Consider the following 19,592-nt stretch of genomic DNA (forward strand, 5'->3'; position numbering starts at 1 on the left):
CAGCCTCATAACTATATATATGAAATTACAACCTATAACATTACTATAACGTTACCATAACAACAATGCTCAGTACATCATGGGCCTTCCGAAGACACCCAACATGACAAGCTTTGCATTAGATATCACACAATCATATTATAAGGATGAACATGGGGGTGTAGGGTGTTCCCACGAGATAGAGAACATCTCAGAAGCCCCATCCTTCTTGAAGGTAGCTATCCTTCTTGCAACCTCATCTACTGGCTAAAAGTTACTTGTGACAGGATGCTTGGGAGTTGCACACCATTCCAAGGATGTGATCCCCACCAGTTTCCAAAGTCAGCTTTGGTGGCCAACAAGTGTACTTTGCCTACAACTGGGGAGCTACAACAATGGACAAGTGTGTACTAGATATCTTCCACTTTGGCTATGCTGTCAAGTTTTTCTCCACCTCCTCCAAAACCCCATTTCTGAGCTCCCTTCAGAGACCTCTCACAAGGAGATCCTCTAACCAGAAGTGGAATCTCTTCTCAAGTGAGGAACTGTGGAGTTAGTGCCACCTCAGCAACAAGGGAAAGAGTTCTATTCCAACTATTTCATAGTTCCCAAGAAAAAGGGAGGCTGGAGGCCCATTCTTTACCTATACCAGCTAAATATTTTTATTTGCAGATTAAAATTTTGCATGGTTACATTGACATCAATAATTTCCTCCTTGGAAAAAGAGAGTCTGCAGCTCTCAACACAAAAGAGGCTTACTTTTGTGCAGACATTCACCCATCCCACAGAAGGTTTCTCAGGTTTCTGGTAGAATAGGAACTTTACCAGTTTAGGATACTCCCATTTGGTCTGGCAGTTGCATCCAGGGTCTTTACAAAGGTCTTCACAGTGGTGGCTGTACAGATTAGATGAATGGGCTATGCCACCTTCCCATACTTGGACAACTTGTTTTTAATAGGCGGATCCTGTCTGGAGGTTTAGTCAGCAACCTTATCTTTCTCTGCCTCCTAGCATTCTTGGGTATCTGCATAAACGTGGAAAAGTCTACTCTGAATGCTCCGCAGATCATAGACTTTATAGGGGCATTGGAGTCCCTTTCCTACCTCCCACACCCAATGCGGTGGTGATCACAGATGCATCCCTCGTAGGCTGGGGAACCCATATGGGCGTTCACACAGCACAACGCATATGGACACCTTGAGAAGCCAGGATGCATATCAATCTCCTGGAATGAATGGTGGTCAGATGGGCCTGCAGTATACTCTTGCCACTTGTAAAATCCCGACATGTCCAGATAATTTCAGACATTACAGCAGTCTTCAATATAACCATATGGGGACAAAATCCCTTCTGCTGTGCCTAGAGGCGGTCAGCTGGAACTAGAGTATCTGGAACTACGTCACGGTCTCTGCACATTCCTTTCCAGGTGCTTAGCATGCGCTTGTAGACAGTCTCAGCAAGTATTTCACCTCTGATCAATTACTCCTGAGGGTATTTTGTGCCACTGCGCAGGCACAGAATTCATATCATCCTCAGATTTCTTTGCTTCCCCACAGAAAAATGACTTCTGAGGGGAAAGAAAGGGAAGCTGCAATAGTGGTCACTCGCTCCTCCCCGGCAACCCTGAGCTTCGTAATGGGAGCCAGATGGTAGAACAACTTTTGTGCACCTCTGGAGTAAGGACACATAATCTGAGAAGCAGCTTGGAATTTGGAAAGGAGGAGTCCAGAGTCAGAACAAGCTCTGTGAAAGTTTGCAAGTTTAAATTACCTTGCATGGATAGTTAGTGACACAAGATCACCCCCTTCTGAACTACTACTCAGACTTCTTGCCGCTACTTTGCTAAAACACAACCATACTTGATTAGATACTGGAAATATGCAACTGGGCTGCACTATTGCCATTCGTTTATTTAAAAAAAAATTATATAGTTTATTACAACAACTGAGAATTAATCATGTAAGAGAGCTCTTCAAATATGACAGTGTTTTTGAAAAAAATGTGCTTGTCAAATTGGGAAACTGGAGTGCCATTCAACTATGCTGCCAGCCTGGAAAGGCACACTCAGAGGAGTGTGTTGCATTTGCTTTAGAAAAAATATTACAGACTAAAAATAATAAATGACGACAACATGCATGCAATTCTGGTGAACCCACATCAAGAAGTCTACTATAACACAAAGTATTTTGGACTCCATGTTCACAACTAAGGCAACTACAATAACTATTGATGAACCTACCTTACTGGATGCTTGCCTAGAATTAATCACTGTAAATGGAAGACCATTTAAACTAATGGAGGATTCAGGATTTTGCAAAATTGTTGACCGCTTACTGGAAGGCCTGGGGAGGAAACTTAAACGGAACGGTGAATGTGTATGAGACAAAATTGCCACTGTAGCACCAACCATTCCGGAGGGGATCAAAAAAGAAATCAAGGGATGATTAATTTAATTGAAAGTGTATTGTGCCACACAATTTGGCTGATCCCTTTTAGGGATTAACATTTGATACATTATTGCGGAACAATTTGTTCTTTGGACCATAGCATTGAAAGAGATCAAAGAAAGACACATCTCTGAATATTTAAAAATCTATGATTGTTAAAGTGGTTGATATGTATGAAATCACCCCAAGCCATACAAAATATATAATATAATAATATATATATAAAAATATGAAAGCGGTGAAGATGATGATTGATGACCAGGAAACTGGAAAAACAGAATAACAAATTCAGAATGAAGAACAAACAAAGTTTACTCTTTTAGGAAGATGTTAAAGAAGATATGGACCAGATCAGAATGATTTGATTCATATGGTTGAAGAAGCTGTACTTAATATATCTGCTGAAGCCATGGGTGTAAGATTGAAGGGAGTTTACTGTCCTGCCCATACACTACATCTTGCAGATGAAGACTAATTCAAGGAATGTACAATCTGACCTTATTCATAAAGCTCAATATTTCTGTGTTTAAAAAAACAAAAAACAACCAAACAAACAACAAAACTGAGAAACCAAACAATGTTGGTAGTGATCAGAAAATTCAAATAAAAAGCTCACTCTTAGATTGTCCTACCAGGTGGCGCTCAATTTATGACTTGAGTGACTCTTGGAGCTCTGGGATTTCTGACAGGACCTGGCCACATCAAACCATGAGCTTTATATGACAAAAAGAGAATGGCATGCCATTGAAGGCATCACAATTGCATTGAAGCCTGCTAAAGTGATGACAAAGATTCTTCAATATGAACAACTGACCATGGGTGACTTAAGGTGCTTGGTTAGAATTTCAACTGGAAGTATCAAAAGTCTCTTCTCCTTTTACTGAATCGTTACTGGCTTCAATGAAAAAATGAAGAAAAAAAATCTGTTTTTGAAAATTATATCTTTCTCTTATGTATATAGCTTGATCCTAGATATCAACTACTACTGTCAGAGGAGGACAAAGTCAAAGCAAAATTTCATTCCACTAAAATGTGGACAAAAATGGAAATGCTTCAGTCAGAAGTAAAAAATGTGATTTGAATCCATATCAGACCTGTCTAACATTGAAAGATCTGAGGATGAATTGGAACTTCTTAAAGCTTGTGAAATATCCAAAAAGGAAGGTATCTGGATGAAGAAAAGGATTGGGCCAGTTGATTCATTTGTGGATGAGCCGTGTCTCAAGTAAGAAAGAAAACATATTAGGCTGTTGAACTTTTCTTGGCAACATAGATTTTTCCATTGCAACAAAATCTTATGAGTGTGGCTTATGCTGTATGCCGTTGATGCTAACAATGTGCAAACCCAGCAGAACCAGATAGTGAGGATTGAACGAATTGAGAAATTGCTGTAACCTTCTCTTGTGATTACCTCAAAAAAGAGTGTGAGGATCCATTTTTCCTGTGCCTCTTTAGAGCTCTATACCAGGGCTAGAGAGCACAGTTCCAATGAAAAGCCACCATTTGAATGTGAGCTCTGATGCACAGATTGGTTATAAAGCCAGAAAGAATCAGAAATCTACCCACTCAGTAATGATAGGCAGCAGGTTTAAAACAAACAAAAGGAAGTATTTCTTCACACAATGCACAGTCAACCTGTGGAACTCTTTGCCAAAGGATGTTGTGAAGGCCAAGACTATAACAAGGTTCAAAAAAGAACTAGATTAAATTCATGGAGGATCGGTCCATCAATGGCTATTAACCAGGATGGGCAGGGATGGTATCCCTAATCTCTGTTGAAGCTGAATTGACCACGGGGGATGGATCACTTGATGATTACCTGTTCTGTTCATTCCTCTGACGCATCTGGCATTGGCCACTATTGGAAGACAGGATACTGGGCTAGATGGACCTTTAGTCTGACCCAGTATGTCCGTTCTTATGGTTCCCCATTTACAATTACATTGTGAGACATATCAGGCAATTTTTAATTTTTTAATGTGTGCCATGTTGGATTTGTATTGCTCTGGACATTTCTTAATCAAAATGTCGTTGTGCAGTACCAAGGCAAATGATTTACAGAAGTCTAAGCATATTATAATGACGTTATTCCCTTTTCAGAGTAGGAGCCGTGTTAGTCTGTATTTGCAAAAAGAAAAGGAGTACTTGTGACACCTTAGAGACGAAATAAATTGGTTAGTCTCTAAGGTACCATAAGTACTCCTTTTCTTTTTGTTATTCCCTTTATCAACCAAATTTGTAATCGCATTTTAAAATATCAAGTTAGTTTGGCAAGATCTATTTTCTATAAAATGTGTTAATTAGCATTAATTATATTAACTTTATTTAATTGTTTATTAAGAATCCTTTCTCAGCTGTTCCATTATTTTGCCTAGGATCAGTGTCAGGCTGAAAGGCCTATAACTGCCTGGGTCATCGTGTTAACTCCTTTTAAATGTTGGCACAAAATTATTTTTCTTTCACTCTTCTGGAACTTCCCGAGCATTCTGAGAGTTATTGAAAATCAATGTTAATGATACAGAGAGCGTCTTGGCCTGCTCTTTTAAACCTTTTGGATGCAAGTTATCAGGACCTGCTGATTTTAAAATGTCTTGTGTTAGTAGCTGTTGTTCAATATTGTCCATAGTTACTGTTGAAATGGGAAGTATTTCATCAGATATGCATATATCTTCTGTTTTTACAGAATAGAAGTATTACAGAACAGAAATATTTATTGAGCAAGTCTTCCTTTTCTGTGTTGACAGCTGTATCGTTTCCATCTAGTAACATACCAGTGCCATTGTTAGGATCACTTTTGTTCCTAATATACTTGAAAAAACTCCTTTATTGTCCTTAACTTTGCTGGCCATCCATTTCTGCTTGTTCTTTTGCTACAATTTCTACAATTACTAACTTGATTTGTAGTCATTGCTATCAACTTTTGCTTTTTTTCCATTTGCCTTTTCATTTGTTATACACTGTGTTTTTAATTTTTATAACAGCTTTCACTCCCCCTCTAAGCCATATTTTTTTAATTTTTATTTTTTTTTCTCTTAAACCAGTGTGGCCTTCTTTATCAATTGTGACTTTTGGGGCATCTAATAAAATGTTCATAAACAGTTGCCCATTATCATTCACATTTTTCCATTCAAATTCTTTCTATCGGCTGACTTGGCTTATCATTGTTTTCAGCTTTGCGAAACTGGTCCTTTTAAAGCACCAGCTATTACTGGTTTGGACTTGATTCTGTTTGCACGTGACAATTTGGGGGAAGTCTGTAAAACGTACGAATTCTGGTTGATATTGTGAAGTTGTTGCTCTGAAAAATTGCAGTGTCATAAATTACCCTGTGTGTGTGTGTGTGTGCGTGACCATTACGGATAGACTAGGGACAATTGTTGCTTGTTAAAATTCAATGACTGCTTATTCAATGTGAAGCACCATGGAACAATGGGTTTTCTCCATCTTGTGGGTAGGTGCTTAAGGAGGTAGTCATCCTGTTTTCTAGTGTGATTTGGTGGTCTGTCGCAGACACATAATAGTACCCTGTCTTTATTTGTTACGACATTGATCGGTCAGCATGCAAGATCATTTTCTTCTGAGTTGTCAGTGACTTGGAAATTGGTAATCTCATTTTTGACAGCTTGCCATTCTCCGTCCGCTTCTGTGCACTCCATTCTTCCTAAACAGGTTATAACCATTGATTTTAACATTACTGTCATGCCAATCTTCTCACCAGACTTCAGCAGTACCAACTAGGTTTAATTTTTGTTCAGAAATGAGCAATTTCTAATTCTTCTTGTTTTATTACACAGGCTCCTGGTATAGATGTATAGGCAATGAAAAAATTCCTATCTTCATGTCCTTTTTTGTCTTGATCAATTTTCTCAACATTTTGATACTGTGCTTGTTTTACCTGAGACAGAATAAAAAGATATATGGTCTCCAGAACCAAAGTTTCTATTACTGTAGCTCCCATCTCTGGATCAGTTTAAATGACTGAAACTCTTGGACTTTTCTTCTGCAACAATCCCACATTCTAATACATTCATCTGGTAACCACTGTATCATTCAAGATTTAAGATCAGGCAGTTCTGATCTGCTTTCATCAAAATGTGGGAGCAGAATGGGCTGCTCCAAACTCCACTCACAGATTTTAATAAGGAACTCCCCCATCTCAGCAATTTCAAAATCATTAATTTCCTCTTCTTCCTCCGTTTAATAATAGGCATTTATCATACACAGTTTTCTACAGCTGTCTAGTAAAGGAACCCTTCAAAGTTTAATGATAAACAACTCGTTAACCAAAGAAGGTTGTTTTAAAAAATCTGATTTTGTTTTCCACAATTGATTTATTGTCAAAATCATCATGTATCCACTATCTTACTGTGTTTGCATAGTACCAAGCATAATAGGCCTTTTAGCTGCTACTTTATTATTAATTTGTATATTAAAGAGAATGTCAAAACTATGTGGGAAAAGCAGGCAGGATGAACAACCCAGAAGTGGAAGCCACTGAGTGATCTGTGTTGGGAGTGAAATCCTTGGGGTAGCTTCAGTAAACTTTCTCATTCCTTTTCTAGTGGATAGCAAAGTAGCTACTATGGACTCTTCTCTTTCCCCTCCAACCTCTCTTTTTTTTTTTTTTTTCTTCTTTCTGATTTACAGATAATGTTTAATGAAGAATTTGGGAGTCCCTTTGTTATAGCCCACAGTGTTTCCTTTGTAAAGTCAGATGTGCATTCAGTAGCTGGGCTTCTGCTTCGAGTAGAAAAAGATGAACTGGATGCAAAAGGAAGTGGCTTCCATGTGTCCTTGGAGTGGGTTACAATCACAGAAGTAGACAAAGAGGGTGAGTATATTGTTTATATTCTTGGCAGATATTTTGAAAAGCTGCAACCTCACTATTTAAAAAAATTATTTTATATGATTTGTCATTTCACAATGCTAGTTATTTTAATTATGTTTTTCAAAACTTTAACTCAGTTTTTATCTTGATTATTTTTTTTTCCAATTTGAGTTGGGGGTGGGGAATGTAAACCTTTAATTTGCTAAATATCTCTGAGGCCAATTAATGGATAAACAATACAGAAACTTATTTGATGTGGGTGACTAGAAGAAAAGGTCAGTGCAGTAGCACTTCACATATGGAGATGTAAATGCAAATTCCCAGAGTGGTCCCAAATAAAAATGTTAGGTCCTCTCACCGTAGTCTTAGCAAACCTTTGTTCCAATCTCCAAACCACTGGACAATTAGGTACTGTTTTCAGCCTCTGGTCTTGGAACTTGAATGGTAAGGGGATTTACAAATTAGGGTTAGAAGATGAATATAAGGGGACATAGTATAGGTATACAAATCAGTGGTATATAGAGAGAACATTGAATGCTCTTTAACTTTTTCTATAGTAAAAAGAGCAAGGAGACATTCAATTAAGTTGAAAGGCAACATATTTAAATCTGGCAGTGATTTTTGTATACAGTGATTAAACTGTGGAACTCATTGCACTTAGATATCATTGATGCCAAGAGTTTAGTAAAATCCAGCAAAGTATATATGTATAGATATATATGGCGAGATAGCTAGGTGAATGAGTTAATAATATAAACATCCATAGTTGCATTAAATAGGCTAACTTTTTTATAAGGAATCTAAGACCACATGTCTCGGAATATAAGCCAACGAGTAACTGATTGCAGGGGTAGGGGAGCTCATTTTTGAAGTTTTAGGAATTAAATTATTCCTGGCTTGTAAGGATCATAGAATATCAGGATAAGTAAAGTACAGAGCAGCTAATTTACTTTTTTCTGTCATCTTGGTTCGCTCTCTCCGCGCCCCCGCCTGTTCCCCTCTTTTTCTGTCTTAACATGTTTTTTGTTTTTTTTTCCTCCAGCCTTTTCTCCCAGATCAAATTTCTAAGGGTCTGTTGCAGCCTAAATAGCATATCTGTGCCTTCTGGTCCGTAAGCGTTCTTTTAGACTCTTGGATGCAGAAGATACTGAGTTAACAAGACTGGACTAGTTTCAGAGTGGTAGCCTTGTTAGTCTGTATCAGCAGAAAGAAAAGGAGTACTTCTGGCACCTTAGAGACTAACAAATTTATTTGAGCATAAGCTTTCGTGCACTTCATCAGATGCTTATAGTGGAAAATATAGTAGGAAGATAGATAGATACACACAGAGAACATGAAAAAATGGGCCGTACCAGCTCTGACAAGACCAACCGATTAAGGTGGGCTGTTATCAGCAGGAGAAAAAAAACTTTTGTAGTGATAATTAGGATGGACACAAATCAGACATCAAGAATTAGAACACTCAAAAACCAGTTGGAGAATACTTCAGTCTCCCTGGACACTTAATTACAGACCTAAAAGTCGTAATTATTCAACAAAAAAAGTCAAAAACAGACTCCAACGAGAAACAGCAGAACTGGAATTAATCTGAAAACTGGACACCATTAAATTAGGCTTGAATAAAGACTGGGAATGGATGAGTGATTACACTAACTAAAAACTATTTCCCCATGCTAATTTCCCCCCTAATGTTACTCTCACCTTCTTGTCAACTGTTTGAAATGGGCCATCCTAATTATCATTACAAACATTTTTTTCTCCTTCTAATAATAGCCCACGTTAATCGATTGATCTCATTAGAGCCGGTATGGCAACCCCCATTTTTTCATGTTCTCGCTGTGTATCTATCTATCTACTGTATTTTCCACTACATGCATCTGATGAAGTGGGCTTTAGCCCACAAAAGCTTATGCTCAAATAAATTTGTTAGTCTCTAAGGTGCCACAAGTACTCCTCATTCTTAAGACTGGACTATTTGATTCTGCTCAGCTCTGTTACCATATATAGTATCTTAGCTCTCAGGGAATTAGACTCCATTGAACATGCTTATGAGGTCTCTAAATGTTTTAATATTAGAGGAGACTCTTTTCTAGATGACTTGTCAGTTAAGAGTGAAATAAATGGCCTGAAGATGTAATAATAATAAAAAAGGTTTGGGTATTGTTGAGGAGGATTCTCCATCTCCTCCTTCCTTACCACTATGCTGAAGCACTCTAAAGATCAGGATGAAGGCCCCATGCTGCAATTCAGTGGTTGCAGGAGAGGAGCTCTGTACCCAGAGGTCCCACATTCTTTTTGAATTTATAAAGAAGCATCTAATATTAGCCACCCCTCCAGTAAGGCTCAGCTGGGCACTGTGGGAGAACTATTCCAGCCTAGATCTACGTTAATTCCTCTTTGCATCATAGCAGTGGGAGGTGGGGATTTTAAGGGAGTTGAGAATCTGCAGTTTGGAGCATGAGATTAAGGAAATGACTTTTATGACCTCCCCTCCTCCTGGATGAGTATAACCTTCATCTGGGGTGTTGACACTTTTTGTGTTGCTTTTTATGATGAAATTTTTTTGGCTAGATAGGCCTACCTCAGAGCTAGGATTTAGGGCTTGTAAAGAAAGCCTGCTAGTATTTTCAGCTGAATTTAGCTCTAATGTTGTATTGTTTATCTGTTTCAGTTGATTATACTTATGGTTTTGTTTAGTCTTCCTTGTACTATCTTTATTTCTAGTTTAACTTCAATTTTTGTTTCGAATTTTTAGAAAAATTCTTGCAGATCCCCTAATCAGTTGATACAGAAGAGTAAAGATTTAGTCATTCCGTATGTTCTAGTTAAATGACCTTTAAATTTCTTTGTATTGACTGCTGTTTTTCTTGTTACTTTTTGGGGGTAAAGATCTTCTTTGCTCCTTATCTTTCCTGCTTATTCTAAAGTACAGCTTTAAGGAATAAAGAGAGTAATGCATACTTGTATATATCCCCTGTATTCCCATCTGTGTGAGCATAACTGAGCATAACTGTGTGCTCATCCTGGTTTAAGTTTAGTGAGAGTATAAGAAATCATCTACTCGTAAAGAGGAATTTTTTCACTATGCTGAAAACTCCACCAGTGTTAGCAGGGAAGTGCAGTGTTACTGTACCATGCTAGCTACCAGCATTGACATTTAAGATGGCATGTCTGCTTTAAGGCAATCTATGTGTGCAGAAGGAGCCAATTCTATTGTACTGAGCTTTAGAAGGTTTTATACTATATTCCTTACTAAAGGTTGAGGGTCTTCAGCTTTCTCCATAGTCATTTTAAAGAACTAATGTGAACATTAAATGTTTAAAATGTCTAAACAATGTTTAAAGAATATTCCCAGTCAATGGGAGCTGCAGAACCAGCACTTGGGGCGAGAGCAGCTGGCAGAGTCCCCTGGCTGCCCCTAGGCATAGGATTCCGGGAGCCACGTGAAGTCACAGCATGCACAGAGCAGGGCAAGTCCCCGACCCCACTTCCTGGCTGGAGCCTCAGAGCAGGACAAGCCCCCAGCCCCGCTCCCCAACGGGAGTTCAAGGGCCAGATTAAAAGGTCTGACGGGCTGGATGCAGCCCACAGGCTGTAGTTTGCCCATCTCTGGTTACGTGGAAACACTGATATTCATCCCAGTATTCTATGCTGCCTTCATATGTGGATTTTCTTTTTCCATTAATAAATTTGGTTATGTAAAAAGAGCAAAATACTAGAGCTGAAGTCAGCTATGGAAATCCAAAATTATTATCTTACTCTAACTTTATGTACACCAGTAGAAATATATGGAAAAATATTTTTGTTTAGATAATACTTTAGGGAATAGGAATCATTCATTTTACCTGGAAATAACATGGCTGTTCTAATAAAATCATTTGTGCCTCTCTTCTTATCCTCAGTTAAAGTTTACAGAGTAGATAACCTTGAAGAAAAGGTTTTGCAAGAGGGCTGTAGATTAAAGGCAGGTGAAAATACCAATTTTTTGCTGAAAATGTTGGAGTTTCTTTAATTTTCTTCAGACTTCACCATAATGTTTTCATACTTTTTTGTGAGTAACTTGGAAAAAAATCAATTTCCAAAAACTAAACCTTTTTGGTTTGGTTTTGTCGGAAAACCAGAACATTGTCAAATACAATTTTTCTGTATTAAAATTATATATATATATATATATATATATATATATATATATATATATATATATATATATATATAAATATGTGTATGTGTATGTATGTATGTATATCAAAAAGCCATTATTCAAAATTTTGACCAGCTCTACTGTAGATGATACACGGACTATATACCTCAGAATAAGTTTTGTTTCTCTTTCAAAGAGCCATTTATATTATTTACTTTAATCTAGCAGGTAACACAAAGTATTCTTGTTAATTTTCTGTGTAACAAGGTTTTTATCAATGAAAAGACTCAAACCAGCAAGAAGTAGTGATAAGTCCTTTCGACTGTGAAGATAGGCAACGTAAACTTCTTCAATAACTTAGTACTGGTATAATGCCTTTTGTCTTCAAAGTGTTCTACACACATTAATTTTAAGAACCTAATACAAGATATTTTAATGTTAGTCATAACATTATTTAAATGAAAATTGTTGAATGTTACTAGCTGGTTGTATACTTGAAAGTGTACATTGAATAATTGAATATTTACACACTTATAGCTGTAGCCTTTACTCACTTCATTCCATCAATGGCATTCTGCATGGGGATAGGCTCTTATTGTTTGTACTGTACACACCTATGAATCCAATACCTGTCAAGAAGCTCAGTACCATTGTGTGCGTCCATGCCCCAGTTGTTCCCTCTCTTTTCTATAAAACGAAAAGCCCAGCAATAGCTTGGACTCTGAACTCCTGGGATGTTAAATGAATATCTCATTGATTTGGTGAATATTTCTGCATGCCTTTATGCCTTTACAAGAATGACAGGTTGCCCTGCCACCTTAATGCACAGAGAGATTGCATTTACGTGAAATTTTAGGGTTTTGATAAGGGAAAGCTTGCACTGGAAAAGGAAATCTTGATGAGTTTCCTTTGGTGAATAAATTCGAGTGATAAAACAGCTGAAATTGAGACTGATTATAGATAATTTGCAACTCACTGAAGAATATAGCTTGGGATATTTGTTTCATTGCTGTATAATTTGATGATGTTGATTGAAGACCCTGGTTACAGGAAACTCTTCCTATCCTTGAATATTAATGATAAACAGGCACATTTTCTAACTACGATCAATACAAAAATAACTATGAAGTTTCAAAAAGCAAACTTAAATTGTAAAGAACTATATTTCTCTTTTTAAAAATATAATTCACAGTGATGGATGAGCCTGACTTGTAGATTAAATTAAAAAATACATTCATGTGAAGTTGAATTGAGGCAATACAAAAGCCTTAAGTAAATTTTTTATAAGTGAGGGATCATGATGCTTCATTTTTGTTGCCACCTTTGAAGAAAATTCTGTATCACAGAAATATATGGATGAAAATATGAAAACTTTCGAAAGTGAAAGCTGGGAAGTCCTCCTTCAGAGAAGATTTTGGATGAACAATGTTATGCTCACTTGAAACTGTGTGCGGACCATCTGTGGTAGAAAACTTCACTTAGTTGTGAGGTATGCCCTTCAGGACAGACACGCTACTCTTGTGCACAGTGCTCAGATGATGCATGTTCTTTGTCCAACCCTTATCTTTTGATCTCGATGTTCCCAATTTCTGGTCGTCCTTCTTGGCCCCTTTTTCATTCTACCTGAATTCCACTAATTGGGATGTCTTGTTTTCAGATGTGTGATCTAATGTTTTAAGATTCTGGGAAAAGTAGAAATTTTTGGTCAGTGTGCTATACCCTCAAGCTACTCCCTGGCTAGCCTGTGATCCACGGGTACCTCTAGTTCCCCTGACATCCTGGGCAAGAACGATTGAGACTAATAACTAATCCCCCTTTTCCTGGTTAGAAACAGGTTGCCATCTGCTCCTGGCAGAGGTGGTGTAATCTTTTGTAGGGCTCTGGGCCAGAGCAAGTGGGGGCCCCTCTGCATCCCTTCCACATGCAGTCTCCCCCAACCCCACCTATGCATCTGCCAGGGAGTGGGGTCAGGGCGCAGGGGCTTCCCCCGCTCCCCAGCAGGAGTGCTGGGCAGGTGGAGCAGGTTCGGGCATGGGGGAGCCCCTTTTTCCAAGGTTCCCCCTCAATTGGCCAGGGCACCTGGACATGGGCCCAGTGACTAATCCGCCACTGGCTCCTGGCGGAGTTCAGATGCACCTGTACAGAGCTTATAAATTCTGTACTGCTCTACTGGCTCTTTTAACTATGCACTTCTTTAAGAGTGCTGTTGTTGCACGCAAAAACTGTGCATGCTTCATAGTGGTTAGGAAATACAAGTAGATGTTAGTTAACTTGGCCATATTACATACACTTTCCTTGTGCAACGTTGTCACACTTATGTTCTTCTTATGTTTTTGCATTTCCTGAGTGTGTGTTGCACTAGCCTAGTATTGTTCCACCTTTAACGTTGCATTAAGAATAATTTTGATTTATTGTAATTATAAAGTTCAATGAAGGAAAAGGTGTGATTAATCATTTAAAAACTAAATTACAATTGTCAACATGCAGCAAAATTTAATAAGAATTATAATCTTTCAACCACATTTTTTTATAGTAAGCAATTAAATTCTCTAAACCTAAAACAAATATTATAGTGCTGTACTTTTTAGAGGGAAGTATAAAACTTGATCAGCAGCAAAACTTTATTTAAGGTTTTATATCAGGAGCAACTGCTATTTAATCACATTTTTGTCAGTATACATATTTCTTTTTCCCTTAAATATAGTAGGAAACTTTTCTTTTTCTTATTAATTATACTGCTCATATCTGGGGTTGTCCACATCTGAATATGTATTCATATCACTACATTGATAGACTGGATGAAATTAAGATATAAATCTAGATCTCACACACATTGAAGTGTCTAGACAGTTACTGTTTGGTGTGCAAATTTTTTCTTGTTTGAAAATAACTTCTATATTTGTTACCTGTTAGAGGAAAAAGTGTGTTTCTATCCTTTCATCAAGAATGTTGATTCATAATCACTAAATCTATATAAAACAGAGGATGTGAAGCCTAATAGAAACCAAAACAAAAAGTGAGGAAATGCCAAGTTTAGGCTGTGAACCCTCTGTGCTTTAACTAGTTTCCAGGTATTTTATATCGGGGGGTAGCCGTTTTAGTCTGTAGCCACAAAAACAACAAGGAGTCCGGTGGCACCTTAAAGACTAACAGATGTATTTGGGCATAAGCTTTTCTAGCCCACTAAAGCTTATACCCAAATACATCTGTTAGTCTTCAAGGTGCCACCGGACTCCTTGTTGTTTTTCAGGTACCTAATGCATCTTATATCTGAGTCAAAATATATCTCTAGTGCTTCTCTGTGTATCAGATGTGTCCCAGTAGAGAGAGACAATTTGTCAGAGCTCTGACTGTCTTAAGTGCAAATGAACTGTGTGTGCACATGCATGCGTGAGGTTTTTTTGTTTTTAACACTACCAGATATCTCTTGTTCATGGTCCAATTGCTTGATAGGTTTTTTTTAAACATGCTGTCATCTGGTTAGCAAAAGATGTTTCAGAGGTCTAACAAAATTTAACTAGTAAACCACAATACATGCTTCATAATCTATATAATAAAACTGCAGGATTGTCACTCTGAAGCCTAGAACGTACTTTGAGTCAGTGTGATGCAATGGAAGCATGGTTGAGAGCTTTTTTGTTTTGTTTTGTTCAGAGTATCACCAGGTTGAATCATCACTGCATTTTAGTCTATTACTATACAGTTTTTAATTTCTCAGCCATTTTGACTTTATGAATTACACCAAGAGCTTTAACCAATGTGATGTCAAAGTTAACTCAATCAGTCCCCACTCTTACTCTACAGCAGTGGATCTCAAACTGTGGGTTGGGACCCCAAAGTGGATTGCGACCCCATTTTAATGGGGTTGCCAGGGCTGGCGTTAGACTTGCTGGGACCCGAAGCCAAAGCCCAAGCCCCCACTTCCCCACTGAGTGTCAGGGCTCAGGTTGCAGGTCCCCTACCTGGGGCTGAAGCCCTTGGACTTTTGCCCACCTCCGCAGGCTTTGGCTTCTCCCCTTCCCCGACCCTGGCCAGGGGGGCAGGGCTCAGTCAGGCTCAGGTTTCAGTCTCCCTCCTCCTGGGGTCATGTAGTAATTTTTGTTGTCAGAAGGGTGTCGCAATGCAATGAATTTTGAGAACCCCTGCTCTACAGGTAACTTCATTGCAACAGTTTCATGGGCTGTGTGAGCGAGACTGCACAGGTGGTAGATTACTTGCCTTAACTGCCATACTCAGCACCCAACTATCACTCACACCAATCAACACAAATCTCCTGGCACAATCTACTCCAGACACAAATCAACACACCCAGCATACACAATAACCCCAAACAGCACTCTGAAGCCTAGAATATCTGAGGCCTTGTCTACCCTTGGAAAGCTAGAGCCGGACAGCTGTAGCGCTTCAGTGTAGACACTACCTACGCCAATAGGAGAGGTTCTCTTGTCAGCGAAGGTAATTCACCTCCCCGAGAGGTAGTAGTTAGATCAATGGAAGAATTCTTCCATCAACCTAGTGCTATCTGCACCGGGGGTTAGGTCAGCTTAGTTACATCACTCAGGGGTATGGATTTTTCACACCCCTTAGTAATATAGTTCGGTTGTCTAGCTTTTTAGTGTAGACCCAGCCTGTGTCAGTGTGACATGACGAAAACAAGCATGGTTGAGAGCTCTTTATGTTTAGAATATCACCAGGTTCAATCATCACTGGGATTCGTAGTCTGTTACAGTCTAGTTAAGTTCTCAGTCATTTTTGGTGTTGGTCACATATGGCTTTACAAATTAAACCTGTGTGATCGTATAGGCTTTCAGCTACTAGTTTAAAGTTAACTAACTACAGTAACTCCTTGCTTAACGTTGTAGTTATGTTCCTGAAAAATGCGACTTTAAGCAAAACAATGTTAAGCGAATCCAATTTCCCCATAAGAATTGATGTAAACAGGGGGCTTAGGTTCCAGGGAATTTTTTTTTTTGCCAGCCAAAAGAATATATATATATATATATATATATATATATATATATACACACACACACACACACAGTATAAATTTTAAACAACTTAATACTTGTACACAGTGATGATGATTGTGAAGCTTGGTTGAGGTGGTGGAGTCAGAGAATGGGATATTTTCCGGGGAATGCCTTACTGCTAAATGATGAACTAGAGCAGCTGAGCCCTCAAGGATTAACACGTTGTTAATGTAGCCTCACACTCTACAAGGCAGCACAAATGGAGGGAGGGGAGACAACATGGCAGACAGAGACACACACCCTGTGTTTGTGTGTGAGAGAGAGAGAGATGCACATTGCCCCTTTAAGTATGCTGATACCACTCTAAGTACATTGCCTTTTTAAGTAGATCAGCAAGTTGAGACAGCAGCTGCTGCCAGCATGCTCCCTCTGTCCTGAGCCCTATGGTGTCCTGTCCCGTCCCCGCCAGCTCTATGGAGATGGGGTAAGCAGGGGTAGGGGGACACCCTGACGTTAGCCGCCTTCTCCTCCCCCCACCCCCTGCAGCAAGCAGGAGGCTCCTGGGAGCAGCTCCAAGGCAGAGGGCTGGAGCAGTACATGGCAGTGGCAGGAGGGACAGCTGAACTGCTGGCAACTGATAGCCTGCTGGGCGGCTGCCCCTCTTCCTGCAAAAGAAGTGGACAAAGCAGGCGGCTGCCAAACAATATTCGAAGGGAGCATTGTGCAACTTTAAACGAGCATATTCCCTAAATGATCAGCAACGTAACAGCGAAACAACATTAACTGGGATGACTTTAAGTGAGGCATTACTATGCAGTAGAACATCTTGGGAATGGAGGTTGTTCGTAATGTCTGAAATGTTCGTAACTCTGAACAAAACATTATGGTGGTTCTTTCAAAAGTTTACAACTGAACATGAGACTTAATATAGTTTTGAAACTTTTCTCTTAATTTAAATGAAACAAGCATAGAAACAGTTTCCTTACCTTGTCAAATGTTTTTAATCTTTTCCTTTTTTTAGTAGTTTATATTTAACTCAGTACTGTACTATATTTCGCATTTTTTTCCCCTCTTTCCCCCGCCTCTGCTGCTGCCTGATTGTGTACTTCTGGTTCCAAATGAGTTTGTAACTCTGGTGTTTGTAACTATGAGGTTATACTGCATTTTGAAAAGTGGGGTGGGGGAGGGAGCATCATTGCTAAGATCTTGCATGATATACTTCTATCCTGGAGCAAAACATTATGATCATCTTCAAAAAATAAATTAATAATAATAATAATAATGACATAGCTCTTCTATAGTGCTCTTTTATCATAGACTTCAATATGTTTTTTTTATGCAAGTGTTAGTACAACTTTAATGCTTGGCTTTTTACAAGTACTGCTTTACGTTTTTTCAAAGTATATTAATAATACTAGTTATTGCCTCTTCATCCTGTTGAAGTAGATAATTAGGGATAATATTACCTACCTTGTAGATTGGGAGTCTGAGCCAAACAGGTGACTTGCCTGAGTGGGCATAGTTGGGATTACAACTTGAGAATTTTTTGGCTCCTGGCACCACTATTACACCAGTAGGTCACACTGCCTCACAGTTATAGTGATTGTGAATTTTTTTTAATAACTTGATTCGAGGATCCTAAATCATTGTATAAATGTAATGTTGGCAGGCATCACTTTGCTTATTGCTGAGATGTAGCTACCTGTGTGAAGAAATGTGTTGGCTGTCTAGTAGTGCTCAAAAACAATACTATGTCCAAATTGATCAGACCCCTTTTGGTGGGGATTTAGGTAGGCAGAATATGATTTGATTTCTTTTTTTAAGAGATCACTTCCACTGTGCAGCTTTTCCCTAACATTATGCCGAATGATGAGTATAATAGAGTATGTGCTCTCAGAGCCAAACAGATTCCAGGATCATTAATGCTGTCCACATTGTTGTTGTCTGCTGTTCTCTGGACAATGTCTCCAAGGACAAAAGTGAACCATTTTGCCAGGAATGGACTCTATGCAACTGAACTTCTAGATGGGTAGACATAGCCAAAAAGTGCACGTGTCATTATTGGGGTAGAATCCACACATGCAACAGAAATCAGAGATGCTTTGTGCATTCATATAATGGGTTTGCATGGTCCAGTGAGTTGGGGCAATTAAATAAATTTATGTATATATGTGTACAGTAATATGAGTGAATAGGGAATGAAATAGTATTTGTAACTGTGCCACAGTCATTCCCTGGGTGTAGGCCAGATCTAGAAGGTGGGGTTTTTTTTCTGAATTTGTATTATGCGTTTTGTATACTCAAGTCACATACCTCATCACACGGTTCGACTGTCATAGTACGTGTGAAAACTTTCATGCTGGTCTATAAAAACTGGCCATATACTTAAACACACTGCTTAATTGTGGGATTGATACTTTGAAATTTATGAGGGATTTTTATGCGTGCTGTTTAAACTCAAAGCAGTTTATGGATTACTATGATGAAGTTCCTCCAAAGTAAATGTAATAAACCACGATAATGACACCTTGTGTGCATGTTGAACTCTTTATTTGTAAACAAGCGTGTAACAGAAACTCACAATGTTAAAAACCTGATAGGCAGACTAGCTGCCAGAAAAACGTACAACGCAACTAACAGTGCAAAACCCACCGAATAGTGGATTAGTGGAAATACAGTGCACAATGGTGCAAAACACTTAGACACTGGCACTGAACAGAGTTTCTGTTCTTTTTGGCCCTTCTAGTGCATTTCATGTGCACAGGCTGCTACTGGACTAGAGTGAAGTGGAAGACCGTAGAGGATATATTTGACAATTCCAACTACAGGTCATTCCTTGTGATATAAACCACTCAAGCCCGGTGTTATCCAAAGGGTGCATGGCCTGCAGGACAAGGTAGCATGGGGCTACCGTAGGAAGAGATCCAGCTGGAGCCTGCAGTCTTATTGCCATGAGCATCATCTCACACAGTTCTTTCTATGTGCTCTATCTTCCTCAACTTGCATTCCTGCTCCAAAATTTGCACTGCCAATCTCTTTATGCTGTTCAGCCTTTCTCTTTTCCCACCCCTGCCAACCACACCACCTATGCCTTGCATCTTTGTCTCTTTGGTATTCCAGCTGCTGGTTGGCCTTCTGCAGGATTTCACCCATTATTTTGACTTGTGCTTGCTTCCTCTGTGCCTGCGCAGCACAGTTCACACCCCAAGGCTCCTTGTTGCCCATGC

General features: G+C 38.9%; 1 protein-coding gene across 1 annotated transcript in view; it reads left to right on the forward strand.

The window, feature by feature from the left end:
- NUDCD1 (NudC domain containing 1) overlaps positions 1 to 19,592 on the forward strand; it is a 142,347-nt gene that overhangs the window by 54,907 nt on the left and 67,848 nt on the right. Inside the window, exon 4 of the mRNA XM_074943934.1 lies at positions 7,074 to 7,257. Coding sequence (XP_074800035.1) covers positions 7,074 to 7,257 — 184 coding nt within the window. The remainder of the gene's footprint in view (positions 1 to 7,073; positions 7,258 to 19,592) is intronic.

Source organism: Natator depressus, chromosome 2, assembly GCF_965152275.1.
Source record: "Natator depressus isolate rNatDep1 chromosome 2, rNatDep2.hap1, whole genome shotgun sequence".
Lineage (NCBI taxonomy): Eukaryota > Metazoa > Chordata > Testudines > Cheloniidae > Natator > Natator depressus.